The sequence below is a fragment of the Manacus candei genome, unplaced genomic scaffold (assembly GCF_025592945.1).
Source record: "Manacus candei isolate 608988 ecotype Guabito, Panama unplaced genomic scaffold, ASM2559294v1 h1tg000013l, whole genome shotgun sequence".
Lineage (NCBI taxonomy): Eukaryota > Metazoa > Chordata > Aves > Passeriformes > Pipridae > Manacus > Manacus candei.
The window spans coordinates 3668750-3696191 of record NW_026138061.1 but is presented as its reverse complement, the minus strand read 5'-3'; the positions used below and the strand labels follow the sequence as shown (position 1 = coordinate 3696191).

Here is a 27442-nt window from a genome sequence, read left to right as displayed (position 1 = left end):
ATAGAATAAAGGAAGATTCAAACACAAGGAGGAGGTTATTAGGGATCTTTCACCATCTCGGTCTGTATTTCTTTTTTATATTGTCATCACACACTACAGTTATACTGCTAAAATGAATCCTCAGCCTGCATTACTTCATATAAACGATTTTGGACTCATTTCTTCCAAGTTCTCAGTCAAAAATGTCTTTAACCAAAGCAAACAGATAAGACACCACAAGTGCCTTCAAATATCCAGTATCCAATATTACAAGTATAGATTGTGGCTGAAGGAGGTAGAGCAGACATCATCATCTGGTACTTTCCCTTCTCCTCAGAGGTTAAGATACTTTGATGATATTTGGTGGCTTGAGCACTATACTGACAGAGTGATATTTTAGTGCTATGTCCAAGAATAAAACTACTGCATGAGAAGGATTCTGCACATGGTTTGACCTACACCACAGTTTATTTGTAAACATTTGTTACATGTGTCAATAATTTAATTGAACACAGACTTTGTACAATTCAATTTATAATATTAACAATGTCACACTAGAAGAGCACAACTGTATTCAGTTACAGTTGTACTTTAAAACTTTCAAAATACAAAACATTTGAAACACTGAACAAGAAAGTAAGGGAAAATTTGAGAACAATGAAGGAAAAGAAAAAAAGAACTGTGCAATAATAAGTCATGATCAAAAAAAACTGAAAACAAACATAACACACTTCCTAACTGGCTCCTGAACATCTTCAGGTATATCCATCTGGCTTCAATACTACTTGGGTTGTGTCAGAGCACAAAGCCAAGCTTTCTTCTGCAAATTAAAAAGCTTGCTGAAACAGAAACTTAAAATAGGTTTACAATGTGTAATGCATATGATTTTCTCCACAGTCAATAAAACTACCTGAAGAAAAGAAATTGATTTAATTTGTCTTTATTTGCAATACAATATAAAATAGATTCTTTTGGTATGAAGATCTTTGAGATCTTTTGGGTTTTTACACCATATTTAAAACAAAAGTCACATAGTTTGAAGCCTCTTGACCATCCCAAGCACTGGTGCTGTAGTAGAGTTTCAGGTATTTCAGTGGACTTCTTTGGTTGCAATCTATTCAGTAAACTTCAGATATGCAGACTTGAATATTTAAGCTCTAAACTAGAGTTGAAGCCCCTAAATTAGAGTGGCTTGAGTTCTAAAAAACTGAAACGTATCTGGAATTCTCACCAGAAGACTTATGGGTATTAAACAACTCTACTTTTATTTAGAAACTTTACTTTAGACCACCTAAATAACAAAGGGCATCCTTCACTTAGCAACACTGAAGAATATGCAGTGAGAACAATAAGTTTTCATCTATTTTCAAACTTCCATAAAACTGGCACTATCATCACTTTACATACTAGTATAGACAGTGCATGGCAAAATTCAATACAAAACAGCAAACTAGCTCACCTACTGCAGCTTACTGTAGCACTTAAAGTAACATCTATAGTCCTGAAAGTGTAAGCCATCACCTACTGCTTAATTACTCTGCAGTGCTAGGTATTGGCTTAATCTCCCTGTAACAGTTCTCACAGTAAATGTTTGCCATTTCTAGCAGACTGACATCCAATTCCTCCTCCATTTCATTTGAAGGAAATAAGGCAACTTAAAAACCACTATGGAGAATATGCATGTCCAGTACAGAAGTCACTGTAGTATAAATCATCAACTTCATATGGATAATGTAACTGTAATATACGCAGAATAGTAAGTTCAGCTGTTGGTAAAATTCCAGAAAAAAACAGATGTAAGAAAGCAGCACTGAGTAAACCGAAGTACTACAGACTTCCAGTTTTTTAGAGCACAAGTCCTACGCTTACACTAGGAATGTACATAAAGCAAAGGAAAGAGAATGGAATTTTCACAGTTGTAACTGAAGTCACTGTACTATCCTGTTGTGGTGCATTTGTCCTTTTCCAGCTTCTGTCCTGATTTTTCTTATAGCCATGCAGAACAGGATACAAACCCAAATGTTGCCATTTTCCTCCTTGCTGCTCTCCAGCATCATCTGTACCACAGATCCTTGGCCCATTATGTACTGCAGGCTAGTAATGACAGGACGGTTAAGTCCCATTTTTAATTATGACTATTTAAAACAAGGCAGCTCTAGTAAAGAAGGGACTTGGCAAAGAAGTCTTAACATACTACATTCTCTTGTTCTCCTTGTGTGCTAAACGGGACAGACTTTTTTAAGCTGGCAAGAAGTTATTACCTAATATAAACAAAGTAAAATCATGTTACATAAAATCATCCCCTACAAACAGAGCTAGAACATGATTTTAGCTGAAACAGCTTACTGTTAGTTTTTGTCATAATCAATAGTTAATGGTTCAAGGAACACAGATTCAGAGAAGTCTCTGCCTATACATCCTCTGCTGTTACCTTTCTTTGCTAATGACTGACATGAAAAATCAAGAGCTCTGTTCTTTCAAACACTAATCAATAAGACAGAACTAGTTATATCCCTTAAACTCAACTTATGACAACAAGAGTTTGCCCACAAACAGAAATCATCAACAGCTTCAAGTTACAGCAAACTAACTCCCAGTGTGATCAAATCTCATACACTCCTGGTTTCATACAAAGAGCAGGATGAGTCCATTATCACTATGAACTCTGCAAACAGAGATGACCACCTCAGACCTTTCCCAATTCCATACCTCCATCAAATTCTGCCAGAGATGAAAGTGCAGCATCTTCAAAGCGGCCTTAGGTCATCAGCAGGACTTTGAGTCTGCACTAACTCAGTCTCCTCTTGCCATTGTACTGATTTGTCAAGATCCCACTGTTAAGCTGAATTCAACAATTCTTAATGCCCCATATCACCATGATACTTTTTTTTTAATCACTTGGTATCACTGAGCTTTCAGAGGAAGAGACAAATCTCTTACTTTTATACAGAAAGATTTTCAGTAATACAGTACAAAACTAAACAGAATTCATGTCTGAGTAACGAACATAGAAAACTACTATTGCAATTTTGTGGTGACAGCATAGAAATTTAACAATCATCAGAAAGCCTAGAAAGGGCGTGTTTAATTATAAAAGAAAGATTGTCTCGAGATAAAAATAGTGCTGACAGCTAAAAAGCTCTCTGTTGCAGCAAGATATGCAGTAATGAGTAACAAGTTCTAGACAGTTTAAGTACTTCCCCAATACTGCAACACAACACATTTTTGTAACACTAGTTTTACATGGGTTATGCTGCAGCAGCAGTACAACTTCTTAGTGGTTGGCACTAGGAATTAACCATAATAGAAGAAAGGCATTTAGTGATCAATGCACAAGAACCTCTGTTTGACTTGTTCCTTAAGTGTGGTTGAAAAAAACTGAGGAAGGGGCCCATCCGTTCCATTCAGATAATACACCTTCCTTGAACATGAGATTCTTGGCAGGAAGAGGAACACCCACGTCTGCAGAAATTGGCTGCAAAAGTGAACTTGAAGAACCAGCATCATGGAGCTGATCCAGTGTTGAAATACCTTCCTAAAAGCAAAAGGAAGAAAACCATGTCTTAAAAACAAATGAAAGACTTAATAGGAAAAATATGACAGGCTAATCTAATCTGCAAATACACTTCAAGTTTCTGAAGTATGTTACTTTAATCCAGTAAATTCCAAATAATTATGGAAGTAAAAACAAAATAAACAAAATTAAATAAGCATACAGTTGCCTCAGTTGCACCTGTGCATATATTATTTGGCTTCCAAGGAACCTTCAGGGAACTCTGAGGCTTAAAAATTAAGACCTAGAAAAAAATGAATTGAAAGCTCTAAAATCTTCAGGACATCTTTTGAACTGCTATTTATCCCATACCGTGCTAAAATGTACACAAGTATTTGGAGGCAACAACTTGATCATACACTGGGGTATTATTTCCCAGAAGTTTGGTTTGCTCATCTTAAAATTCACTTCAGCACGTTTTTTTTAACTCTGTGATCATCAGCTAGAAAAGTGTTATCTCAGACATAACACCTAACACATTAGGGCAGGAGTCCCTTGAGACTGACAGATGAGGGCTTCAAACCTACTAGGAATCATCAACATTCTTATCAGGACACAATTCCAGGATCACACCATCCACCCCAGTTAAGTAACCTGCAAATTTGTTACCTTACTGAAAAGTTAAGAATTTTACAGGAAAGTGCCATAAGACAGAGCAGCTAAGCAGAGTCAGTGTAACGGGTGGACATGCCTTGCTTGGATACACTCGCATGCAGAATTAGAGCAGGCTGCAGACCTGGCAGATTCCTCTTGGCTTGCTACACAAGACCCTATTCTCTATCTAAACTCTTGAAAAATCCTCCCAGAGTATGTAGTTTTACATATTTATTACATATTTATACTCATTGAACACCCACAACAGAATTGAGTCAAGTATTAAATCAGGCTAGGAAAGGGATAGGGAAGTACTTTTTTTTTTGCTGCCAGCAACATTTTAGGTTGATAGTGCTCTTAATGCAGTTACCATTTAAAGAAAAGGCAAATAAAACAAACCATATATGTTTCCATACACTAAAGAAAGGCAAGTAAGAGGGCAGAAAGGGATGACAGATCATACAGAAGGATTAACATCTGGATTACTGCTCTTTACCTGGAATGAATGAACAAAATTAAGGACCTGAAGAGACAGCTTTCTACTGGAATGTAAGAGTTTTTGAAGGCTGTAAAAAAAAAGAAAAGAAGCAATGTTCAAGGTGCACAAATTTTTACTGAAGTATCCCCATAGTAACTTGATCCCAAATAACTCTAGTAGTACCTAACATCACATGATAAAGTTAAAAGATTTCACACAGAAGGCTTGGTAATTCTGTCATCACTGAAGAGGTGCTAGACTTATCTGCTCTTGAGTCTAGTCAGGTAAATGCTATTTTCCCTATCACTTACACTGCATAAAGTGGAATCGTTGCAATTGAGAAATACCATTTTACATAAGACATTAATATATTAGACATTATCATGTCTCATTCTTATCTAGGACAGTCTGGTAACATGACTTTTAAGAAGTTACATTAGTGACACTCTGTTAAAAAGCAGAGGATTTACTAGAATAAAATCCTTAAGCCATATTTTCAAGCAGCCTCATTTTTGGTCTCCAGAACCATGCCTTAGGAAAAAAAAACCCAACAAACCCACAAAAATAATCTACAAAAAAACCCAAAGGAAAGAAACCCAGAAATCCCATTGCTGAAAGTATACTCCTTCATAAAAAAAAAGCTCCAGTAAAAAGCATTAGACAGCTTGATCATAAGCCATGACTAAATTTATCAAGTATGATACAAATACTTGAAAATTTCCACAACTAAATGCATTTTACATCAAAGCATCACCAGCAAGCTTTCCTCCTGCACTCCAGAACACTTTAGAGGAGGAAAAAAAGCCTGTACTAGGCTAGGAAGGGAAAATGTGTAGGAAGGAACCCAAATTTACTTTTTTCCTGATCTGCTCGCAGACAGTTTACAACAAAGAATTAATTTTTGCCTAAGAGAAACTGTAAAAACGTCTAATCTTACCACAACTAAGGACTAGTTCTACATATCTAGGACCCAAAACCCAACGCCCTTACATACTAGAATTAGGTACTGAGCTGAAACACAGCTCAGGTCTGCTTTATAGTCATTAAATTGTGGGTATCTGTTCTTGCAGAAGCTCCAGACATAACACATACCACCTGTTAAACCTGCAGCTGATAACTTACAGCTCACCTTTCTTTTCTACATAATCCATGAGTGGCAATTTTTCTGCAGACCTTCTGATTCAATTCAGAGCTGAAGAGTGGAATGCCAAAGCATAATTCCAGTGGAACCCATTCCAGTTCATTTGTGGGTACTTCAGAAAGAAAAACAAGAGATAATCAAACTGTAAGAAAAAGCAAGAATGTTGACCCCAGAATCAGCTATCTTAGATCAGGATCCACTAGACATTTCATACTTTTTCAGACAGCTCATTTACTGAACTGCTCAAATATTTAAGGGAATCTAAAGAGGAAGTTAGCTTTGCACTTGTCCCAGACAATAATCAATCAACTGGACTGAAAATGTTTAGTAATAAGCCATTTGTCATGTTTTCACCTTCAAGGCTTTGCTTGACTGCAGAATCCACTGAGGTTTCTTCTATTACCATCTCAAATGATTCTGTGCTCCCATTTACATCAGATCCTAAAGTTAGTTCAGTCTCTCCTAAAGGAAAAGTAAACTCTTAAATAAACATGTACATGAATATAAGTTTAGCTACCTTTGCCCAAGGACTAAACAGCCATAAAACTGGAGGAAGGGATATGGAGAAACATAGGACCTGACTAATTTTAGGCCTAAAGAGTTATTTAGGGAACCTCAACACTTACGAAAGATTATGTTCTGGAATAGAAAAATGACACAATTTATTTTTAATATTTTAAAGAGTATTCTTTTTTCTTCTGTTGACTGTTCTAGTTCAGTGATTTTTTGGTCTGTATTTGGTATTTCTGAGCTAGTCTCAAAGAAAAATTAGAAAGCCTACTGCCCATAGATCTACACTCAAAAGAGGTTTGTATCTGTGTCGGACAGTATTTTGTAGAGTTACAAATCAAGGAATTTAATCCTTTGTTCACTTTTGCTCAAGTGATTATATGTGAAATTAAGGGGATGCAGACAAAAGAGAAATTATTGGTAACCAACCTCTTCCATCAGAAGTATCACTCAGCTTTCTGTTAGCACGTTGACTTGAAGGATTCAACATTGTGACATAGCCACAAAAATGCTGCAAGTCCACTTTGTTTCTCAATATTTTTAAAGCCGTATGAATGCCCATGTTCACACGAGAGAAGTCTAGTAGGAAACAAAACATATTCCAGCTTATGTTATAAGAAGCCTCCCACATAACCATGTAGTTCACCTGTAGGCCATGGTAAGTTTTTTATTTGGATTTTTCTCTCTTGTAATGCTCCATCTTAGTGATGACATTGTTAGATCTGGAATAACACCAGGTGCTCATTGGTATTTTATAGTACAGTAACAGAGCCAAGGAGAAAGAAAAATACAAACAGAAGACAATCTCTCTCTTGTGTATATTCAGACAGCAGAGGTGGCAAGGTTCAGCTAGGAATCAGATGTCCAGCTCTTTCAGTGCCAGTCTTCTATGACAAATTAATGCAAGATATATGTTTCACATATCTGAAATTCTGAAGAATTAGAATACAGTACTAGAAGTTAACAAGGAGTTTAAACACTGACTTATTCATGCCAGAACTTAAGAGATGCAGGATTTCTTCAAACTTAATGCTAGATGAAAAAACAGACGTGTCAGAGAGAGCGAATATAGAAGTAACTAATTTTGAACCTAGTAAAAACTAAATTAGGAAGTTAGCTTTATTTCTAGCTGTCCCAGATTCTTCTAAGTGGTAGCTTAAATAATTGGAAGATTTATTTATGTACTTAATAAATACGCTAATAATCTAGTATGCACAAAGAAAGATTTGAAAGTGTTTGTGGAAGTTATTGCTTTATATATGTCTTAGGAGAGAAGAGAGACCAGAAAACTCATCCTAGTTAGGTCAGAGAAGATAGAAAGAAGATGGTATCTCTAAGCTCAGTACAGAGTTGTCAACCATTTCCATTTTCTCATCTGACTCAGAAGCTCAACAAACTTTGTATTAAAAGGATTATTGCAACCTTACTGCTCAAGATAACGTGCAACAGATGTGTAACGTAGTGTAGAAATTGCATTAAAGACAATCAGTTACCTCCCTGTTGCTCAGCTTCATCAAATGGGAAAGGTATGTGCATTGTTTCTCCCATTCCATGCATGCCATGCCCCTGAACATCAAGAAATTAAATTAGGAACAGAAAAAATACTCATCAGCTCAGCTTAGTCCTACCTGTGCTCCCTTTTAAGGAGTACCAGCCAAGCTGATGAAACAAACAAACGGAAATATTTATACATTAAGGCTCTTGTTTAGCTGAAATAAAGTACCACACCTTTCCCCTTAAAATGCACATGAGTAAACACCATGAAGTTAAACTTCAGCGAAGAGAAGCTATTTTTCTCTCCAATAACTGATTAAAAAAGTATTTGAAAAAGGTTGAGCACTTCTGGAGCAAAATGGAGTTTCCACCCCTATGTACAGAACATTTTTATGCAGTCACAGGCTGCTCACAAGTTGGCCTCTGAGAATGTGTAATTTTATGTTTGTTACAATATTAAACATCTATTTATTTGAATGATTAATTCTGAGAGTTTGTCTAAATGAAAGAAAGTGAAGAGAAAGCTATTTTACTTCTCCCAAATGCAAAACCCCAATCTATTCTGCTGTTTGTGATAAACACCATTTTTTGCTCATACTTTACGGTATGTATGAGCTAAATACCAAGCACTCTGAAAAAGTGCATTTCTTGAATAACAGTTCATAATAACAGTTACCTTACATCACTGTCTAAAAAACTTGTGGGCTCTTCATTTTCACTCCAGTTACGTATCTCCCCCACATATAACTAGGAAAACTCTGCTTGCCTATAATACCATAACACATGCATAATGTGCATTCAGTTCAAAACCCATTATCTTAACCACCACTGAATCACAGCAGCACTGGCTACACAAGTTAAACATATTTTTCAGTTTTTGACAAAAGTGTAGCTCTCCTACATTGTTAATCTCCTCAACTCAAAAAATTATGCAGGTTTTCATCATTTATACAGAGCACTCTGTACCTGAATTAGAACAGCAGAATGTGTTAAAGCATCATTCAACATTGTGAGCACATTTGAAGTAGGAACTACTCCTGGGTCGTGACCCCAAGACGTTATTAGTAAGCGATCATAACCCTGGAAGAGAAAATTAGGAGTATTTATAGTAGTAATGAACTAGCTAAGCACATAAAGTGAAATACTAGAGTTATGCATTAGCATATTGTTACAACTCAGAAGTTATCAAAGGTAATTGCAGCTCCACACTGTTATACTCGGTACCAAGGATCACTTATGCTCATATTCCTGGTAAAGACAGAAGTTTGCCAACCTCAAAGTTAAGATGCTATTTTGAACAAGAAGTATCTGTCACCAATTCCTGTAGAGCTGTGTGGCCATCACAGCAGTCTCCTAGCAAATAGGAGATTAAAGTAACCCCACATAAATTTAAAAGCAAAATAAAAGATGGATAAACTAACACTATCAGCAGAGAAAAAAGATTTATCAATCCCTAAAATACCTATCCAAGGGTGGGATGGGGAACAGGAAGACAACAACACTGAGTAATTTCCTAGTTTCTCAGTTTTCAAGATTGAACTCCCTAAAATTTTAGAAATATCTTGACAGTTTCCTAATAAAATGACACTACAAAATAGCAATAAGAGAGAATCAGTCATACATGCACACAGAGGAAAAAGAAGTCCAATAAGTTTGTGATAGTGCAGAATGTGAGATCATTTAGTTCATCAAAACCTGTCCTATCAGCAGTATTGAAGTTTTCCAGGGCTACTACACTGAATGCTTTTACTAGTAAAAGTGCACATTTACTGGTAGTTTCAGCTAATGACACTAGAGTTTGAATCAACTCATCACCAATGGCCTTACAAAATGCCTTCTGCTCTAGAAGACTTGATTCACTTTATCCAGTAAATCTTACAGATATCTACAAAATTTTTGCAATCATAAAGGAAAGGGAACACATGAAAGGTTTGAGGAATGGAAAATGCATCTACAAATCCTAGTGCTAGAGATGACTGCCAATGTTGGTACGCCAAAGTATGCACTCCCTCTCTGAAGGTCTCTGTACCATTCTAGTATATTTAGGTCCTCAAGTATCTACTCAGAATGTAGCTGTAGCTGAACAATATTATTTTATAAATTCCACTGTGAGGAACAAGACCCAAACACTGCTAAATGTCTGTGGCATTTCAAATCGAAGTCAACAGATACAATGATTTTTTGATTTTTGATAAGTTTAAAAGTTGTCATGGCCACTCCCACCTACATCTGTCTAGTATACAGAATACCCAGCAGTACTCCTCTGTGGCACATTTGTCCTTATTAGCATATCAGAGACAGAATGGGAGAAGGCAGCACCTGAAGTTTTTCAGGCAAAAGTTGATCATCTGTGCTGCTTTGTGGGACTCCTTGCCAAAGCCCTTACAGATGCTAAAAAAATTCGGAATGGAAGGAATCTGGGAGATCAACTGATCACTGCAGAGACAGCAATTCAAGTCACAATCTCTGCATACACAGAATCCCATACAGCTCAGGAAGTTCCAGACCAGAGCACGTGGGAGAGCAGGAAGGTCTTAAGTGGAAGTATTACATGCTGTGCTGCTTCTTCCTACTTACAGACACAGTTAGAGAGAGGCTACTGGGCTAGGAAGACCTTTCTTCCAACCTACTGCAACCTTTATTAAACTATGTTGTCATTTAAACTGCAGGAAGAATTACAGCCTAGAATTTCAAAGTCTTCATCACAGATTTGGACAAACTGTAAGTGATCATGTTAGTCATCTCTGTCTTTTTCACACAGCTCTTCTACATCTTTGTAACACACCCTCTGGATGGACTAACAAACAAATTCAAGACTGCAGTACCATATTTTACACTAAAATTGAAAGAGGTGGCATCAAATATACTGGAGTCACATTCTGACAAAGGGAGAGACATAAGTATCATTCCTTTTTCAGGACCTCAAAAGAAAACAAGCCAAGGTGCTACATAAAACTTGCTTCTAAAAAAGGAACATTATTCACAATGAACTGTACCTCTGACTTCAACTGTTATCCCTAAATAGCATACAGCATATCTTTGAAACATTTGGAGAAGGGGGGGAGAATAAATTCATGCACAGACTACCTGAAAAACGTCTGGAAGTTTTCGAAGGCGTGTTCCTTTAGAAAGCAACAGAGAGGGTGGTCCTTGTCCAGTTATGTGGTAAATATAGAGTTTGAACCAAACTGAACTGACTTCTGGTATTGCAGGTCCAATGTGCTGAAGAGAGATTATTCCAGAAAATAGAAATAACTTAATAATCAACTGTCACACATACAGATATCATTTAAAAATCAGCAGTTTTAAAGAAATATAAATCTAGTTTTGCAGTATTGGAGTACAAATGTATTACTCTCTACTGATGATATTCTAAGTATTTAGTGAAGTAACAAAAGACTCTTCACAGTAAGGTACTTTCTATGAATCTAACTCAAGAATAAAATATCTGTCCTTGACTCTACTTCAACAGATAAACTGATCACAAATTCAACAAAGTTTATTTACTAAATATTCAGTTTTCCTCAACTAAACATTTTTAGATCTATTACAATAATATTCTACATGCCAATGATTTTGTCACTTTAAAAGGGACAACACCTAACAAATGTATCCAAACCAAAGCTATTAAGAAGATACTTTACTAGATGGGGGGGAAATCCCCCAGTATTTTTTCACCTGGGGTGTGCAGCTACTAATCGGTCGAATTTCATTGGTGAGTGGTGCCATGGAAACCAGCAGAGTATAGTTTTTGTTGAGAACTCTGCTGCAGGTCGCTGGATCCAAACCAAGCAAACTCTCGCATCGTAACAGGTCCAAGGGGAACCCTATGTTCAAAATGTCAGATTCTTAAATTATCACTTGGAATGGAACACAAAACACAAAATGTGATTTCACATTTTCCATTTTCCCCTGCTAAGCTGTAAATACAGCATCTCCCACACTGAAGTTTTAAATAATTGGGGTGAATTTTAATAATTCTGTACATAATTTTAGCAATTCCAGGCATACAGGGTTGTCTGACACAGAACTATAGTTTGTTCCTCTCTAACTAACTGATCCAGGAAATAAGCAGAGATACTGAGGAAATTAGCTAAGATTTACCAAAAAAACCCAAACCAACCAAAAAAAAAAAAAAAAGCCCCATTAGAAGAATACACTCTCTTTCAAGACTTGAAAAATGTCTTTGACAGAATATCTCTTTCTCAAGTTCAGCTTTTCTTGCCATTCTCACGCTTTAATCTGTTGCCCTGGATGTTAAGTTTAAGCCTTGGCAAATAAATCTGTCATTCAAGAGGCAAATCCAGTAACATAAACTCAAAGGATGATGAGAAAGTGATGCCTTGGTTTCAAAATATTGTTAAACAAGCAGGATACAGACTGCTTTCAACAGCAGCACAGACAGAAAGCTGGGTCCATGACAGATAAGTAACCAACTCAGAAGGATTCCCAAAACTGCCCCAGTACCGTTGTTTGGTTGATCAGGCTGTACAGCTTGTGCCCCCAGGTCTTTGTTATGCCGCAGAAACAGTATCGTGTTTCTCAGTGTAAGTGCATGATCGAAGTACCGCTGTGCTTCCCCTTCACCTGTGCTTTGAACCTAAACAGCAAACAAAATAAATCCATGGTGGTGGTTGCATCAATTACACAAAAGGAAAGATGAACAAATTAGCATTTTAAAGCTTTCTCATTGAGTAACAACCTTGCAGTTTCTATGCAAAGCTGATCTACAGCAACTATTAAATGAAAAGCGAGTCTTGGCCATGCTAATGGAACGGTCAAAAAGTACAAAAGACCAACTCTATAAATCAGAACCATGACTCAGTCTTTAGGTAAAAGGGTTTAAGTGTTCAGTCAACCTGACTGGTATAAAATGATACAGCAATTAACAGCAGTCCTCCTACACCATTCTACAGTTGTCCTTCTAGAATTATCTTTAAAATGTGTATAGGCTAAGCATTCCAGCACATAATGGTCAAATTTTCCTACAAAAATGATCTGCAGCATTTCAGAAACATTAACACCCTACTAAAAGGGAAGTGACATCCATTGAACAAGCAGGTGTGTGTACACAGACTTGGGCAAATGTAATTCATGAACTCACTTTGCTCACCAGATGCACCACACTCATACACATACACGGCGTGTCCTTGAAAGTCACTAGAGGTATACATGCAGTGAATAGCAATATGATAAGGTCTTATTTTCTTGGTCTTATTGTTAAATAAGCAGTTTTAAACAATGAAAATACTGTGAGGAGGGAGTTGGCCCTTTTAACACTTCAAGGGTTGAAAAAGCATTTTGGCAAACATGTAACAGATTACCTTTTCCAGCTCCACCAAGAAGCTGTCAAGACTCTCATCTGACAGTTTCCCAACTTCAAACATAGTGACTGCATGACTTTTCAAGTTCTGGAACAACAAAACAAAACTGTCTTAATTCTTTGAGAATGGACTGGTAAGGAGAAGTTTTATTAAGTAAAAAAAATCCTTAACAAACAATACAGAAGCTTTTTTACAAATATTTACAGCTGTGTTATCTTGATATCAAAGTAATTTAAAGCTCTGCATATTTATTCTTGGCATAATACATTGAAGAATTTAGACATACTGGTGAAAGATTTCCCATCATTAAAAAGGCAGTGAGAGTAGAATCGAACAGGAAGGCAATGCGCTTTGTGTGTCCACTAGACAGGTTCAGGCTGCTCACGCTGGCTGTTTCAGCTAAGAGAAAACAAAAAGAAAGCAGATGATCATATTTGTTTTATTTAAAAATAGTATCATCATGTTTAAGTCAAATCTAATTAAAAAAAAAAAAGAAAAAAGTTAGTTATCACCATACCAAATAAAACAGAATTCCCTTATTACTACTAAACTGATTGACTTAATTCAAAAGTTGATATCTTTCTGTCAATTTATATCCACACTACAGATCAGTTTCTTCTTCAGAAAAAAGCTATGAAGCTAAAGAATTTTAAACCAAGTAGACACAACCTCCCCCACTGAATATTCCATATGAAAAAAAGAATCTGCATAATCTGTGTTTCTGCACCCCTTTACAGCCTATGCCACTCTAGAAATATAAAAATAATTGATCCTAATGTATTAAAATTTACTGTTAGTGCTAACCTGGATCATCTTGACTGTTGGTATCTGTATCTGTGGCTGATGACCCAGCTTCCTGTACAGGACTTCTGTTTTCCCCACTGTCCCATGAAAGCAGCATCTTTTGAGGATCCAAAGTACTCCTATTAATGTGAATTAAAATCCACATCTATCGGTCACTGTGACACCAGAGAAGTATCTCTGCCTTCCAGTGCTAGTCCATGCACAGGCATACCCAGTACATGCCTTTCAACACTTCTAAGGCCTAAACCCAGTCAAGTTTGATATCCCTCAGACTGCTTTAGCTTCTGCAGAAAAGTTTACTGGGGGTTTGAAAATACCAGATTGTGAAAGAGATATGAAAAATCAAATCACCATCATTGAATAAGAATCCAATCGAAAAAACCTAATCCACTTTGTTCTCACAGTCTGAATAAGCATCAAAGAAAACAGGCAGAAGTCATTTTACATGGCTTAGCAGATATTGAATTAAAAGTGCACCAAATGTAGTACACTGAATTTACAGGCTAAATTACCATTCCTTATTCTCAGATTAACAAGAGGACCAAGAGTTCTTGCCATTATATACATTAGAAAGCCAAGTGAGATTTGTTATTGCATAAGTCAAAGAAAGCAACCAATAGCTTTACAATCAGATTTTGGTTCTAAGTTTTCCCTTCAATGAGAAAAATAAGCCCTGTGAAAGGGTGAAGACACTTACTTCAGTCTGTTTACTGAAGGAACATTCTTCCACGATGGATGAAGATTATCCAGGTTTATTACTTGGCCTTTTTTATGAGCAAAGCCTAACCGACAATACATGGACACAGCATTCTGAAGAAACACATAATAAGGAACTGCTGTATGAAACCAGGCTGCAAGACAGTGAACTTTCTGTATTGAGTTCAACAGATGCATTATACACACATACCTTTACTAAAGATAAGTCAATCTCTAACACGTTTGCCAGCTGAAAAAAAAAAAAGGACAGGTCAGCAATACAATATTAACAATGCAGAGTAATTCACCATTTGTGGGATCTGGTGTCTTTCTGTTGGTTTTCTTTACTTTTAAACCCAGCCTGTATTGGTAGGAGCAGTTTTGTCTGCATCAAAATGATGAAAAAAAGAGGATGAAATCTCCTAATTGTCCCACTTGAGAGCATGCCAAAGAAACATGAGGCTATCCTCCACTGCGTAATCTCTAGGTTAATCATGTATATCATTTCTATGTTAGTTATGTATATCGTTTCTAGTTTAGTCATGTACATCAGAACACACACAAAGAGGAAAACAAATCCTGGATATATTTAATGGGTATTTTTCAGATGTTTATTAACAAAGTTTTGAGAAGACCTTATGAAAACGTATTTCTCATACTGAAACCATCCTTAAGCAAAAGTTACATTCCTGCTTTAAGCCAACATCCTGCATGCTTTCACTGCCAAAGAAAAAATTACTTGAATTTTTTTATTTCACACTAGCAAAACAGACTATGTTCCAGTTCTAGCTGTATAAAAGTCTAGTTTAGTCACCTTTGAATGAATTCATTCCACCTGATGGAATTGTTTCACTAAACTGAAGGTACTCCTCCAAGCTTAAAGTACTATAAAAGCTACAGGTTGGACTTAAGCCTGGCAGTATCTCTAAACAAAATCACTTGATATGAATCCATATCTCTGCTTTAAGTATTTTTAGCAGTGTGCTTTGGGCCATTTTCAAGTGTTCCTATCTCCCTGACACAGGTTAAGTTTTACTTACCTCTGCCACATTAGTGTGTTCATCTATTGAAACAAATATCTTGTAAAGGAGTGTTTCAAAGTAATCACCTTGCACTCTGTTCATAACAAAACCTTCAAGTGGTGGCACTGAAACAAGAATTACTTTCAAAATTACAATTTGGTACTTACTTTACTAAACTGAAACTGCACTAAAATGGAAAAATAAGTTTATACTTCTTTAATTTTCATTATACCTGCAATTTTGAGGATTTCCCAGGCACAAAGAATAAAAGCCTCAAGATAGCATATGCAGTATTTAAAATTCTCCCACTCCTTAAAAAAAGTAATGCTTGTCAACATGTTGACTTATAAAAACTAAAGCCACTCTACCTTACATCACAGCCTTGCACTCTCCAGCTCATCAACTAGAGATAATTTCCAGTGTCTAGCACATAAAATGACTGCAATGGAGACAAAATCATGCCTGTGTTTGCAGTAGGACACAAAACCACCACCCCACCCACATACTCCAGAACTGAGACTCCCAAAGTGATTCTCTAAGCAGTTAGTCTTCTGTATTTAGAGGACTTTCACTTAAATGATCTCTACTACAGCAATGACTGGCACTTCTGCATGACCAGGTTCCAAACAATTTATGTCTTTGCAGATCATACTGAATTCACAAACCCCTGAGACCTATCACAGCATAATGAGTTTGTCCAAAGGGCACACATATGCTGGGCTGGTTAAAGCTCCTACATAGTGCCCAGACACAGTCCATGACTAATCAAGGTGACAAGACCCAAGAAGAATAGAACTGGTATCTATTAAAACATTATATCTGTCTGGCAAGAAGTCAAAAACCTATGACTTTTTGGTAACTACAATTCTCTGTGCTATTCTTCCTTTTCATTACAAACTTATAGAAGGATACTTATTAATTCATACCATGACTCCCATAAAAGAATCTCATCTTACCTAACTATGTGTTCAAGATAACCTAAAAAATTCAAGTTGAAAAAAATCCTATATACAATAAAAACAATGTTTTAATATGGTTGAAAACATTTAGTCAGGAAAAAGTTTCATAGCTCAAATGTTTTGTTTCAGCACACTCATGTACACAGACAAGCAGTTTCCAAGAGAGAGAACTACAGGATAACTGAAATTAAACTGAGAAAACATAGGTATAATAGTCATGAAATATTTACTTACCTGCTATACAGCTATCATCAGATATTGGTACATCAAGGTAAATAAATCCTTTGTTATACAAACCTTTATAAATAAAAGGACACAATTTTAGAAGAAAAGAAACATTTTCCAGATTACTGAAGATGTAAAGCAGACTTTCCCATCAGTCGATTCAGATTTTAAAGTAATTTTTCCTAATAGCCTCCACAGTAGAATATTTCTTTGCAATGCATGGACCAATAAACCCCACGTAATACCGAAGAGGTGTTGGTGTCCCCCTAAACCAGAGTTCCTCACTCACACTCTGAGCTCTACAAGTCCTTTCAGGACAGCACAGCAAAAGAAGTTCCATTTGACAAACGTGAGCAGATCTCTGCTTAAATGTTAACTTAGTTTTCACCATCATCACTGTATTGTCAAGAAGTAAGGGTTTTATCCTTAACTAGCTTTATCAGCTGATGCTGGCTACATTTGGGTACCCAGGCCAGGACTCACACACTTGATAGCAAGGATACAAACTAAATCACATCAGTTCTGATGGTCCTCACATGTCCTTGCCACACGTCTTTACAGAAAGTCTTGCTTATACAGCTGCAAAAGTAAATTCTGGTGCCTTTCAGCACAAGGCATCAGCAAAGCTGTAGCAGATAAAGACGGGCATTCCATACAACAAGGACAATAATACAGTAAACACTTAAATTACACTTTCCCCACTTGAAACTGATTTGAGCACTGAGTTCTGCAGCGAAGATAAGCCAGTGAGAAGTTTTTGAGGAATGGAGAAAAATTACAGCATAGTTATCTTTAGAGTCCAAGTTTTGTAACAGCTATCACAGAATATGCTGAGTTGGAAGGGATCAATAAGGATCACTGAGTCCAACTCCTGGTGCTGCACAGGACACCCCAAGAATCATGTGCCTGAGAACATTGTCCAGATGCATCTTGAACATTAGCTATCCTTTAATGGCAAAGCATAAAGCCAAATTACAAAGTATAAATAAGCCAAATTTATAGTCCACAGTTCCTTTGGTGCTACCCAAGATCAATCCATCTACACCACATTCGTCATGGTGGGGGTGAGGTGTACCAACAACCCTCAGGTGAAGTGTTACAAAACACCTGAAGTAGAATTGTCAGGATGTTTCATGCACACACATTGCTCAGCCCAGCTGCAAAAAGTGCCTATACACCTGTAGTGTCTCTAGTTAAATTACCACCCTCAATCACATCATAAAGATCTTAAATAAAATGCCTGCATTAACCCATCAACTAACCCGAATTCACGTCAGCTAAGCAAAAGAATGTGTATCAACAAACCAGCTTCAATGGACCATTACAAGTCATCAACATGCTTAAGGTGCTTTATACTGTCTCTCCTTCAGATTCAGTTCTCATAGTTGATATATCCTTATTTACATACCTGAAATGTACTGGTGGCATCGTAGTCTGGACTAAACAGTCCTCTTTCCCCATAAAATACAATCCTTCCTGCAGTTCCATTACATTAATTGTCTGTATATTCTTTTTCCATACATTAGATCTTTCTAAACCTACTAAACCTGAGCTGTAACCCTCTCCAGAAACAACACCAGGCAATATATAAAGATCATGAAGAGATTTTGGAATTCAAATTTTATTAAGCTCTATACTGTTCAGATCCCTCCAGAGCATGAATTTCACCTACCTCACCTTTTTTTAGTTGTTTTGTTCTGCTCAGTAACAGGTAGTGAAATTCTGCCTCAGTTTCTTATAAAGAACTACAGTGCAGGTTTGAGTGTTTGTAGTAAGCCAAGCACTTACAGGCAGACTTTTCAAGGAGGATTTTGTCCGTGAATTTTTTACTTCGTTGCCTAATATGATTTGTCTATACCTATTACTTGTCACACTGAAATGGGAAGACATGTATGTACACCGTTTTTCACTAACAGCTGCAGACTTCTGGGAATCAAAACAGCCTCTTAGATTTGGCCCCATTTTGATGCTGTTAAAATAGTGGAAAAATAAAAAGGACTTTACTTTGAAAAGCAAGGAGTGCAGTTTAACCATCCAGGATTACCAATTCTGACATTTTTAATTTTAGCTTCCATTGTCATCTACATCCCCTTCCCCCACAATCTTTACAGGCAGTTTCTAATGAAAGAATTTGTTGACTCAAACAATAACAGAACAACAGCTGCTAATTGCTCACCATTAAATCATTTACAAAATCTAGACTGCAGTCTGTACAGCTCTTGAATATTCTCCTTCAACTCTTCTTTTGCTTCAGCTTTCTACATTCCCTTTTATTCCTAGTTTTGAGACACTACTCTCAGAAAATTACTAAGGAAGATCTAAAAACAGAAAAGGAATGTTCATTAAAAACTTACTGTGAACTACATTGAAGTCTAATGAACCAGCCAGCTGAGGACCTGAATCAATTATCTTATCAATAGCAGACTTCTCTGATGTAGTACAAATCTAGGTAAAAGAAATCATATTAGTCTTCTGTAGAAATTAGTCTATGCAACTTTCTTAATACTACTCAAAAGACCCCAAACACTTCAGTCTCAAATTAGTCTTAAGTAATATAAGAATACAGTAAGTAACTCAGGCTCTTAACCAAAATATTTGCACAGAAGAATTCACTGCAGTTCCTGTTGAAGTCTTAAAATTTTTTAGCTTGTCCCCACACAAAATTATTCATGCTCTAGGAACAGTAATTAATTGCACAAGAATTTGGCAAGTGAAGTCCACAGTATAATAGGTTTGCTCCTTAAAACTTGCAAATCAAATGTTCAGCCACACAAATGGATTCACTCTAGAAAGAGGCCCAGTGCTTCAGGTTAACTTCCCTGGGCTGGTGGAATGTCAAAACATAAGTAACCACTGCCTAAGACATTCCAAATAGTAGCCAAAAAACAGATTCCATCACTGCTTAAAATATGTGCTAATCTAAACAAAACACTTCTAGAGAAGGAAATAAATCCAGATCAAATGACTAGCTGACTGTAAAAAGATGACTGTGAGAATGAAAACAGAATGAGGATGAAACATTAGGTGATCTCATAAGTTTTCCATGTGCAAACAGTGAAAAACTAAGCAGACACAAGAATAGAAACAATGAAGATATGTGTCAAATAAATCCACTGCCATTCTGATTCTAATTATAGAGAAGATTCAGCCAAAGCTGCCCTGTCAGGGTTCAAACATGAAATTTAAGAAAACATTTTTTTTTGCTTGCTCCCTACAAACCATATGATCACATACATTAGTTACCACAGATTGGTTGATGCAAAACCACCTCAGCACTGTACGTAGTGCAGAAAGTACAAAAGAGAGAGAGGGCAGAATACATCAAAGAAAACATCACAATCTCCCTTAGTTCCAATCTTTATTTCCATAAGAGAGTTGCTATAAATCTGCAACATAATCTTTGTGTATTCCACACAAAAGAAAGCCCTTGTTTTCAGGGACTATCACTATTCAACCACACTTAAGAGATGCAACCCCTACTCCAATACCTTGATGTCATCCTCAGTGATGTAGCCGGCCTGCACGACCCACCACGCCTCTATAGCAATCTCCACAGGCTTCATGGGTAACAGATCATGAGCAGTTTTCCTTCTGAAAAATTTCTGCAGTGGTACAGTCCATTTGAGATAGTAATAAAGAGCACTTCACATGCACAGACAGCCTTTATAGAAACTGATCTGTATAAATATCCATTTTAAAGTACATTACATTCACAGACTGGAGACACACGAGACACAAACATACTATTAGCTCTGTCATTTAGTAAAAGTTTCCCTTCTCTCTCAAATCACATGGAAATGGGAAGGAAAAAAAATTATTTACATCTGATATTGTTAAATCTTCCCATAAACTCATCCATATTGTAGGTGTCACTAATTAAAACGTACACTATTCCGACATATTAGGATCAAATCCAAATTTTAACTATGATGTTTTCTAATGTGAACAGGTAAGAGAGCACAGCAAAAAAAGTATACAAACAGGATATTTTAAAGAAGTTCAGTGATTTTAAAAACACATTTTACAAACATATTTTATTTACTTTTAAGGACAAAGTACCCCAACAGTCTCAATAAGCTCAGTGCTAAACATGTACAGAGAATGTCAGTCCAAGAAAGAAAAACTGGAGGACACTGTTTATTTATAGACCTGAGTACCCTCTCTTGCATTTCACTGCCATTACTTTTCAGTTCACTATCAGCTGCATGTTTTGGTAAGCTCACTTTCAGTTGAAGGACTGTGAAGCTACTTCAAGAGCACTTAGGAGTTCCCTGAAGAAAGGAACGAACTGCTGCAAACTAAAGGCCCTCCTTCTATCAACAGCCATCACAATGTTTTCCACATGTTCTGTTTACATCCAAGGAGGGGGAGGGTAAAGGGAGGGAAAGTCAAAGACAAACTTACTTTTGAAGACCTACATTGGTTCATTAGATCAATATACTGGTTTCTTCCTATGCCAAGAAGTCTTAGACCTGAAAAATAAGTAAGGTTTTATTTCTCTTGAGACATGTTTAAGCTGAAGATATCTTAAACATTCTTTAAAGAATCAGAACTCATTACATAATAATATTTTAATTACTCTTATCCAAAATAAAAGGATAGTTATAGGAGCTAAATTAATCTCATAATCCATACCCATTCATTCACTGTGTACAGGTTAAGAAAAAAAAAAAAAAGAAGAAATCCCCTATCACTCAAGTCACAGGGTAGCAGGGAATAATCCTTTTTTCCTACGCTCACATCAACAGTTTCAAATTAATAGTTATAGGTTTTCCTCCAAAGCCCATACCAGACACTGGATTAGAACTCTAAGAATTAGAGCACAAAAGGCTGCTTAAGCTTCTAAGGAAGATGATTAAGATATAGTTGAGTTAAACTGAATCAAAGTTTACTTCTATAATCTTTAGCCTTCAGCCAATAAGAAATGATGAACAGATATTAGAAAACTATTCTTTAGTTTTAACTCCAACTTTCTGGTTTGACACTAGCTTTTATGATAAAATGTAATTGAAGAAGTTTAACTTAATTATACTGCAGTCACTAATTTGCAGCTGTGCTAAGATAACAGAATTGTTGGTGGGGGAGAGAAATCAAACAAAAAGAGGGAAATCATTCCTCTCTTCATACTCCTGACTAACACTAGTGGTGCTGAAGAACGAAGTTTTATCTGTGAACATTACATAGAGGCAAACCAGTAGTTAATTGACAATACCCTTTTAAAAACAAAACCAACTCTTTCCAAAATCTACAGGTTACTCCTCACCTGACCATACACTATCCTTAAAGACAACTTTATACATATATACCAAAGGTGAGGAGTTAAGTCTTTAACTATAGGTAACTTTTCAGTGGCAGGTTTGATTAACACCATCCCTGTGCCAGCAGTTTACACTTTGCTCTATAAGACTTTTTAGTATGCTGTTGATCTTATTCTGTTCTCCTCCACCAGGTTCAAGGTTTTTGCTTTCTTAATCTCCCCATCTCATACCAGAACAGTGTAATAAATAAAACATCTGACACATCCATGAGTGTCATAAAATACCAGATTCTCTTCCCTCTCTTTTCTGGTACATCATCCCTTAATTCACATTCCACTTAATTCACATGCCACTTCACAGGAGTGTGACAGCCTCTCAGTGACTTGCTAATGTCTTCAGCCCAACATGTGCCAAAAAACACACTAGAAAAGGACCAGCAGCTCATTTTGCTGGATGAAGAGTACACACTCCTCAATATCACTATTAAAACGCCTCTACACCTTCATTCACATGCTGATGTTCAAGCAAACAGATGCCTGCAAATCCATTTTCAGAAGCTCCTTATTTCCAGCTCACTGAAAGCAGTAATGCAAGTAGGTAATACTTACAATCAGCTGCAGTGAAGTTGGGTAAAGAATCATAGCTTTTTTCACTATTCATTATATCCTTAAAAAGATAAGAAAACTTTTAGTTTGCAAGAAGAAATTGTTGCAGAAAAGCAGGACTAAAAACCTGCCTGTCCTTTTTATTTTAAGAACTAAATGAAATTTAAACAGGTCTATTAAAGTCAGTTACCTCAAACTTGCCAATCATTTGATTAATCATTACACAATAAGTTAAATACATAAAAAGTGAGACTTCTGTTTAAAGTTACCTTTGCAAAGAAAAAAGCTGACTGAAAGACTAATACACAAAATCCTGTATCTCTCTTCACAAAAAAACAAGCACACAAAATTTCTAACTAATAACAGAATAAACAAACAACTAATCCATTATGTCTGCAATCACTATACACACAATAACATAAAAACATTTATAATATCCAACAAAAATAAAAGAAGGTTGCCAGAGTGCTGATAGAAAACAGAACCATTTTTGTTCTCATAAAAACAGATCTGCTTCAGGCTTTTCAAAAAGCTTCTAATATGGTTAAGTGTCCTTTTTGAAAAAAAAATTTAAAAGCATTCAAAGTTCTGGGTTTTTAAAATGGTGATTCTCTTTGTTTTATTAATCTGAAAAAATGGGGTATTCCTTTTACAGATTGAAGTGAAGACTCATAAATCTCAAGCATCAAAAGAGAAAGTCTGGCCTCAGAGTGAGTCCCACCCCAGCTCCACATGACAAAGTCCAGCTCTTTACAGGCTAATGGGGTAGAAACAAAAAAAAATGCAGGTACAAGTAGTTCTCTGGAAACTTTCCTTACTGTCTCCTTACTTCTTAGAAGACCCTACACAAAACCAAACAAACTTGTATGCATTACAGGGCCATTACCAACATCTCTAGACAGAGAACAACAAAAACACACTCTCACCACAGTTCTGCACTCACCTCCATTATGCCTGTGTAATAGGAAAATGGTGTTACCCTCAGACCTTTCACCATGATGTCAGACAAATGATAAGGGTACAACATGAGATGATCTCGACTGTATTTTAACAGTTCTTCATAATATTTACGTTCATCTTTCTTGACGTGCTTAACTAAAAGGGGAGAAAAAGTTGCATCAAAAGGATTAAAAACAGCATAATGGCAATTAACAGAAAACTACGAGCAAAATAAAGCAGTAGTGCAAGGCATTCAGCACCCAAAAATTCCTACATAGGATACAAGTAGTCTCAGAGCTCTTAGAGATGACACCAAAACAGGGCAGATTTATCTAATGGGTTACCAGGAAGTGGCCCATTGAGATAGAACTCACGAAGGCTGTAGAAAATTCTCTTTTAATTAGTGAAACTATTATCTACTTGGTGAAGACAAATGGATGCAGTCAGTGCGAAGTAAATTGAAGTTCTGCAAACGAGTCATAGCCAACAGTCAATGTGAGTCAGGGTCACTGCATCTCATCTAGTGACAGGCTTTACAAGTCAAATGGTCTCTTAACATCTCTTAATTTCTTGGAAAATGGCAGCAGAACTACAGCAGGAATTCAGTTCCACTTGGCAACTCGGTAACCTTCAAGAGTGCTTTGCTAGAAAAGTTGCCAAATGGACTCAAAAGTCAAGATTTTTCTTGATGTTTTATTATTTAATAGTATTTAATTTTAAGGAAGGGAGGACCTTTGAAACAGGCTTGTTCTTGCCTTTTTTACAGTAAAGACAAGCTTCCACACAGAAGGACAGGACAGCAATTAGAAGTTACTTTGCTCCTTTACTCACCTAAGTTATTCCGGTATCGTAACTGATTGCGGATGCTGTAGAGTACAACTTGCCTTTCATATTCCCTCTGGGAGTTTCCAAGACCCTTGAAAACATAAAAGCCTTTTAACTGACTTGCACAAACCCCTTTTTAGTTAAACCACTGCAGTGTCTCGTGAGGAAACCTATGCAGGTATTTGTCACTGCTCAGCGAGCTCCCAGTTCAACAGTGACAGTATCTTTAGTCTCTGTAGGAGTTCAAAAATATCTTTAAACAGGTTTCTACACAAGATTCAGATTTAAGCCATCATCTTCAGATATTTTTTTTCCCTAATACCACTGTGATAAAAAAGGGAGCATCTGATTTTCAAACCAAGCACATGATGCATCAGACATCTTCCAAGCATTCAGCGTCTTTCAGCCTTGAAGAATTACCCAGAATTAGTGTAGCAAAAACCAAGCATAGTGAATGGCACGTGAAGCTTCCACTGTTGCACCCAAGAAGCTTATAATCCCCAAAAATTAACATAGTGAAACTGCTCAAGCTGCAGCTTCACGGAAGTGAAGCAATCAAGTGATCCTAGGTCACAAGATTAAGGAACAAGCACAGCACATTACTTGACTATCAGGAAAGAAGATAAAAAGAGAACTTTGGTTTATGCTTCAAATGCCTTACTTCAAAAACTGTCCCCTCAATATTCTTTAAATTACTTGTCTACTCTGCATCAAGTCATTTGGGTTGTTTGGTTTTCCTCTTTCCTCTCCTGGTTCCCTCACTGATGTTTACACTAGAAGAGATCCTCTGATGAAAAGGTACTTTACTGCATATATGGGATAAACAAGAAAGTTGCACACAAACTGCAGAATCAGCTATTAGAAAAGCAACCTCTGATATCTGTAACTGAATAAATATCCAAAGAAGGATCCAAGTATTTGCTCAAAGTACTAAAATATTAAAGACTATGTTAACACTGAAGTAAACAAAACAGGATTTCAGAAGCTACACTGAAGTAAATAAAACATTAAACACTGGTATTTTTTCTATCCTGAATCACACAGCCAAGATTATGGCACTCATGCTAGGCAAGTAAAGAGAAAGCATCATTCATTCCACTCCTACTGCCCCTGAAATCTCAAACTCAAGGAATTAAATTACTCGAGGCCTGCAACCACTACTCATCCTCTCCATCCTTCCTCTGTGCAAGAGAAGGAATTAATTGTTTAACAGCATCTCCTTTCAAGCAGCATAAGACTTTGGAGACAAGAACCTCCTCTCACCTGGTCACACTACCTTCCCTCTGCTATCGGAGCCCCATTAAATCCAGGCAATCAAAATTTCATGAGGTTTTGTTTTCTAGGAGCCATTCGCAGCACAGACCTCCTTGGCTACCGAAACACGGCGCTGCATAAGCCTCCGAGGACACCTGTCCTGGTTCGGCTCACACAACCACGGGTTGGAGAAGGGACACCCAACTCCCGTTTTTCCATCTGCAAAAGCTCAGCGGGTACCCTACATCTCCCTCTGGCACCCTGACATCTCCCAAGGCATCCCTACGTACCGTACCCCTCCTCTCCCCGAGGCCATATATACACACACATACAACCCCGCTCCTCGCACACAGAGCCCACACCGCTTTCTTATCCCGTTTTCTCCAGAGGCACCACACACACACACACATACACCCCCCCACACACACCCCTCTCCACACAGGGGGGCCCTGCACACCCCCAATCACCTCGCTCTGCATATGCGGGCCCCCCACCCTCCTCACACCCCGCTGTCCCCACGGAGAGCCCCACACCCTCCTCGCAACCCCCCTCCCCACAGAGAGCCCCACACTGCCGCCCATATCCCCCCTCTTCGCACAGCCGCCTCCCCCCATCCCCGCAGTCACCCCATGGCCCCGGGGGCCCGCCCGCCTTCCCCCGGGGCCGGCAGGGCCGAGCCCCGCCATGTCCCAGCCCGCCGCTGCCTCGGGCCGGGCGCTCGGCCGCCCGCACCTGCCTGACGCTGGCGGGCAGCCGGGCCCAGGGGTAGTTGTGGCGGATGTGGAACTCCACGTCGATGTTCATGGCGAGCAGGCCGCGCCGCGGGGCGCCGCCGCCGGGAGGCGCTCCGGCCCGGGGAGGAGCCGCTCCGGCCGGGGCCGCCCTGCCCTGCCCGGCCCTGCCCAGCCCGGCACCGCCGCCTCCCGCCGCCGCCGCGGCCCGGCCCGCCCCGGAAGCGCCGTGCGCGCAGTTCCGCGGGCGGGTCGAGGTGACCCCGGGAGGGAGGGGAGGGGAGGGCTGGGACGCGGTGCCGGTGGGTTGGAGGGGCGATTGCTCACCTTGGCTGCGGGCTGGCACCGACCGGGAACGGCTCCAAGCCGGAAATGCCCCTGTTGCCTGCTTGGTTCGGCTTAACTGCAGTTCCCTCCTGGTGCAGCTCGCGGCACGCCCGGGCAGACGCGGGGGACAGCTCAGAGCAGGGGCACAAAGGAGCATTCCACAGCATGGAATCACAGGATCAATTAGGTTGGCAAAGACCTCTGAGATCATCGAGTCCAGCTTGTGACCGGATATCACCTTGTTAACCAGACCACGGCACTGAGTGCCGCTTTCCATAATGTCCTCCAGAGACGGTGACTCCGCCACCTCCCTGGGCAGCCTGTTCTAGCGTGGAATGGACTGAATGAGGAAGATCATTTTGCTGAGCCGTGGCCCTGGGCTGCCCCAGCTGAGTGTGCCCCGATATGTGGTGTGCACAGGGAGGGCTGAGGGCTTCCAGCCCTGAATGCCAGCAGAGCCCATCCTGTGTGTACCACTGAGCGAGTGGATTAGTGTCACCGAGGAAGCTGCTTCAAATAAAACAGCGGCAGGTGCCTCTCCTGATCTTAGGCTCTGGGTTCTTGTGAGTCATTTTTAGTCTTAACCTATGTCAAAATCAGTGCCAATTTCCAGGCAGAAGCATTTTCTTATGGTCGGGGAATTACTGATGGGGGGAAGGGCACTATATTTTTAACCCTACACAGCATTTTAGTGGATAATTTTATGTATAAGAAGAAAAAAAAC

General features: G+C 38.3%; 1 protein-coding gene across 3 annotated transcripts; it reads right to left on the bottom strand.

The window, feature by feature from the left end:
- Positions 1 to 903: 903 nt before the first annotated feature.
- On the bottom strand, positions 904 to 26758 carry FAM91A1 (family with sequence similarity 91 member A1). Of its 3 annotated transcripts, none has more exons than XM_051778444.1 (24): positions 26719 to 26758; positions 24413 to 24497; positions 23586 to 23737; positions 22646 to 22703; positions 21184 to 21251; positions 20268 to 20381; positions 19134 to 19224; positions 16789 to 16851; positions 15614 to 15720; positions 14785 to 14823; positions 14575 to 14687; positions 13878 to 13996; positions 13360 to 13472; positions 13074 to 13160; positions 12217 to 12349; positions 11428 to 11576; positions 10837 to 10971; positions 8716 to 8829; positions 7749 to 7821; positions 6685 to 6834; positions 6100 to 6207; positions 5734 to 5857; positions 4623 to 4692; positions 904 to 3514 (listed from the first exon to the last, which is right to left on the bottom strand). In XM_051778444.1, the coding sequence occupies exons 3-24, from the start codon at positions 23667 to 23669 to the stop codon at positions 3338 to 3340; spliced, it is 2289 nt and encodes a 762-aa protein (XP_051634404.1). In that variant the 5' UTR covers positions 23670 to 23737; positions 24413 to 24497; positions 26719 to 26758; the 3' UTR covers positions 904 to 3337. The 3 variants fall into 3 exon arrangements, with proteins under 3 accessions (XP_051634404.1, XP_051634403.1, XP_051634405.1); XM_051778443.1 differs by lacking the exon at positions 26719 to 26758 and adding an exon at positions 26393 to 26603; XM_051778445.1 differs by lacking the exon at positions 26719 to 26758 and adding an exon at positions 25670 to 26072.
- Between the last annotated feature and the right edge of the window lie 684 nt (positions 26759 to 27442).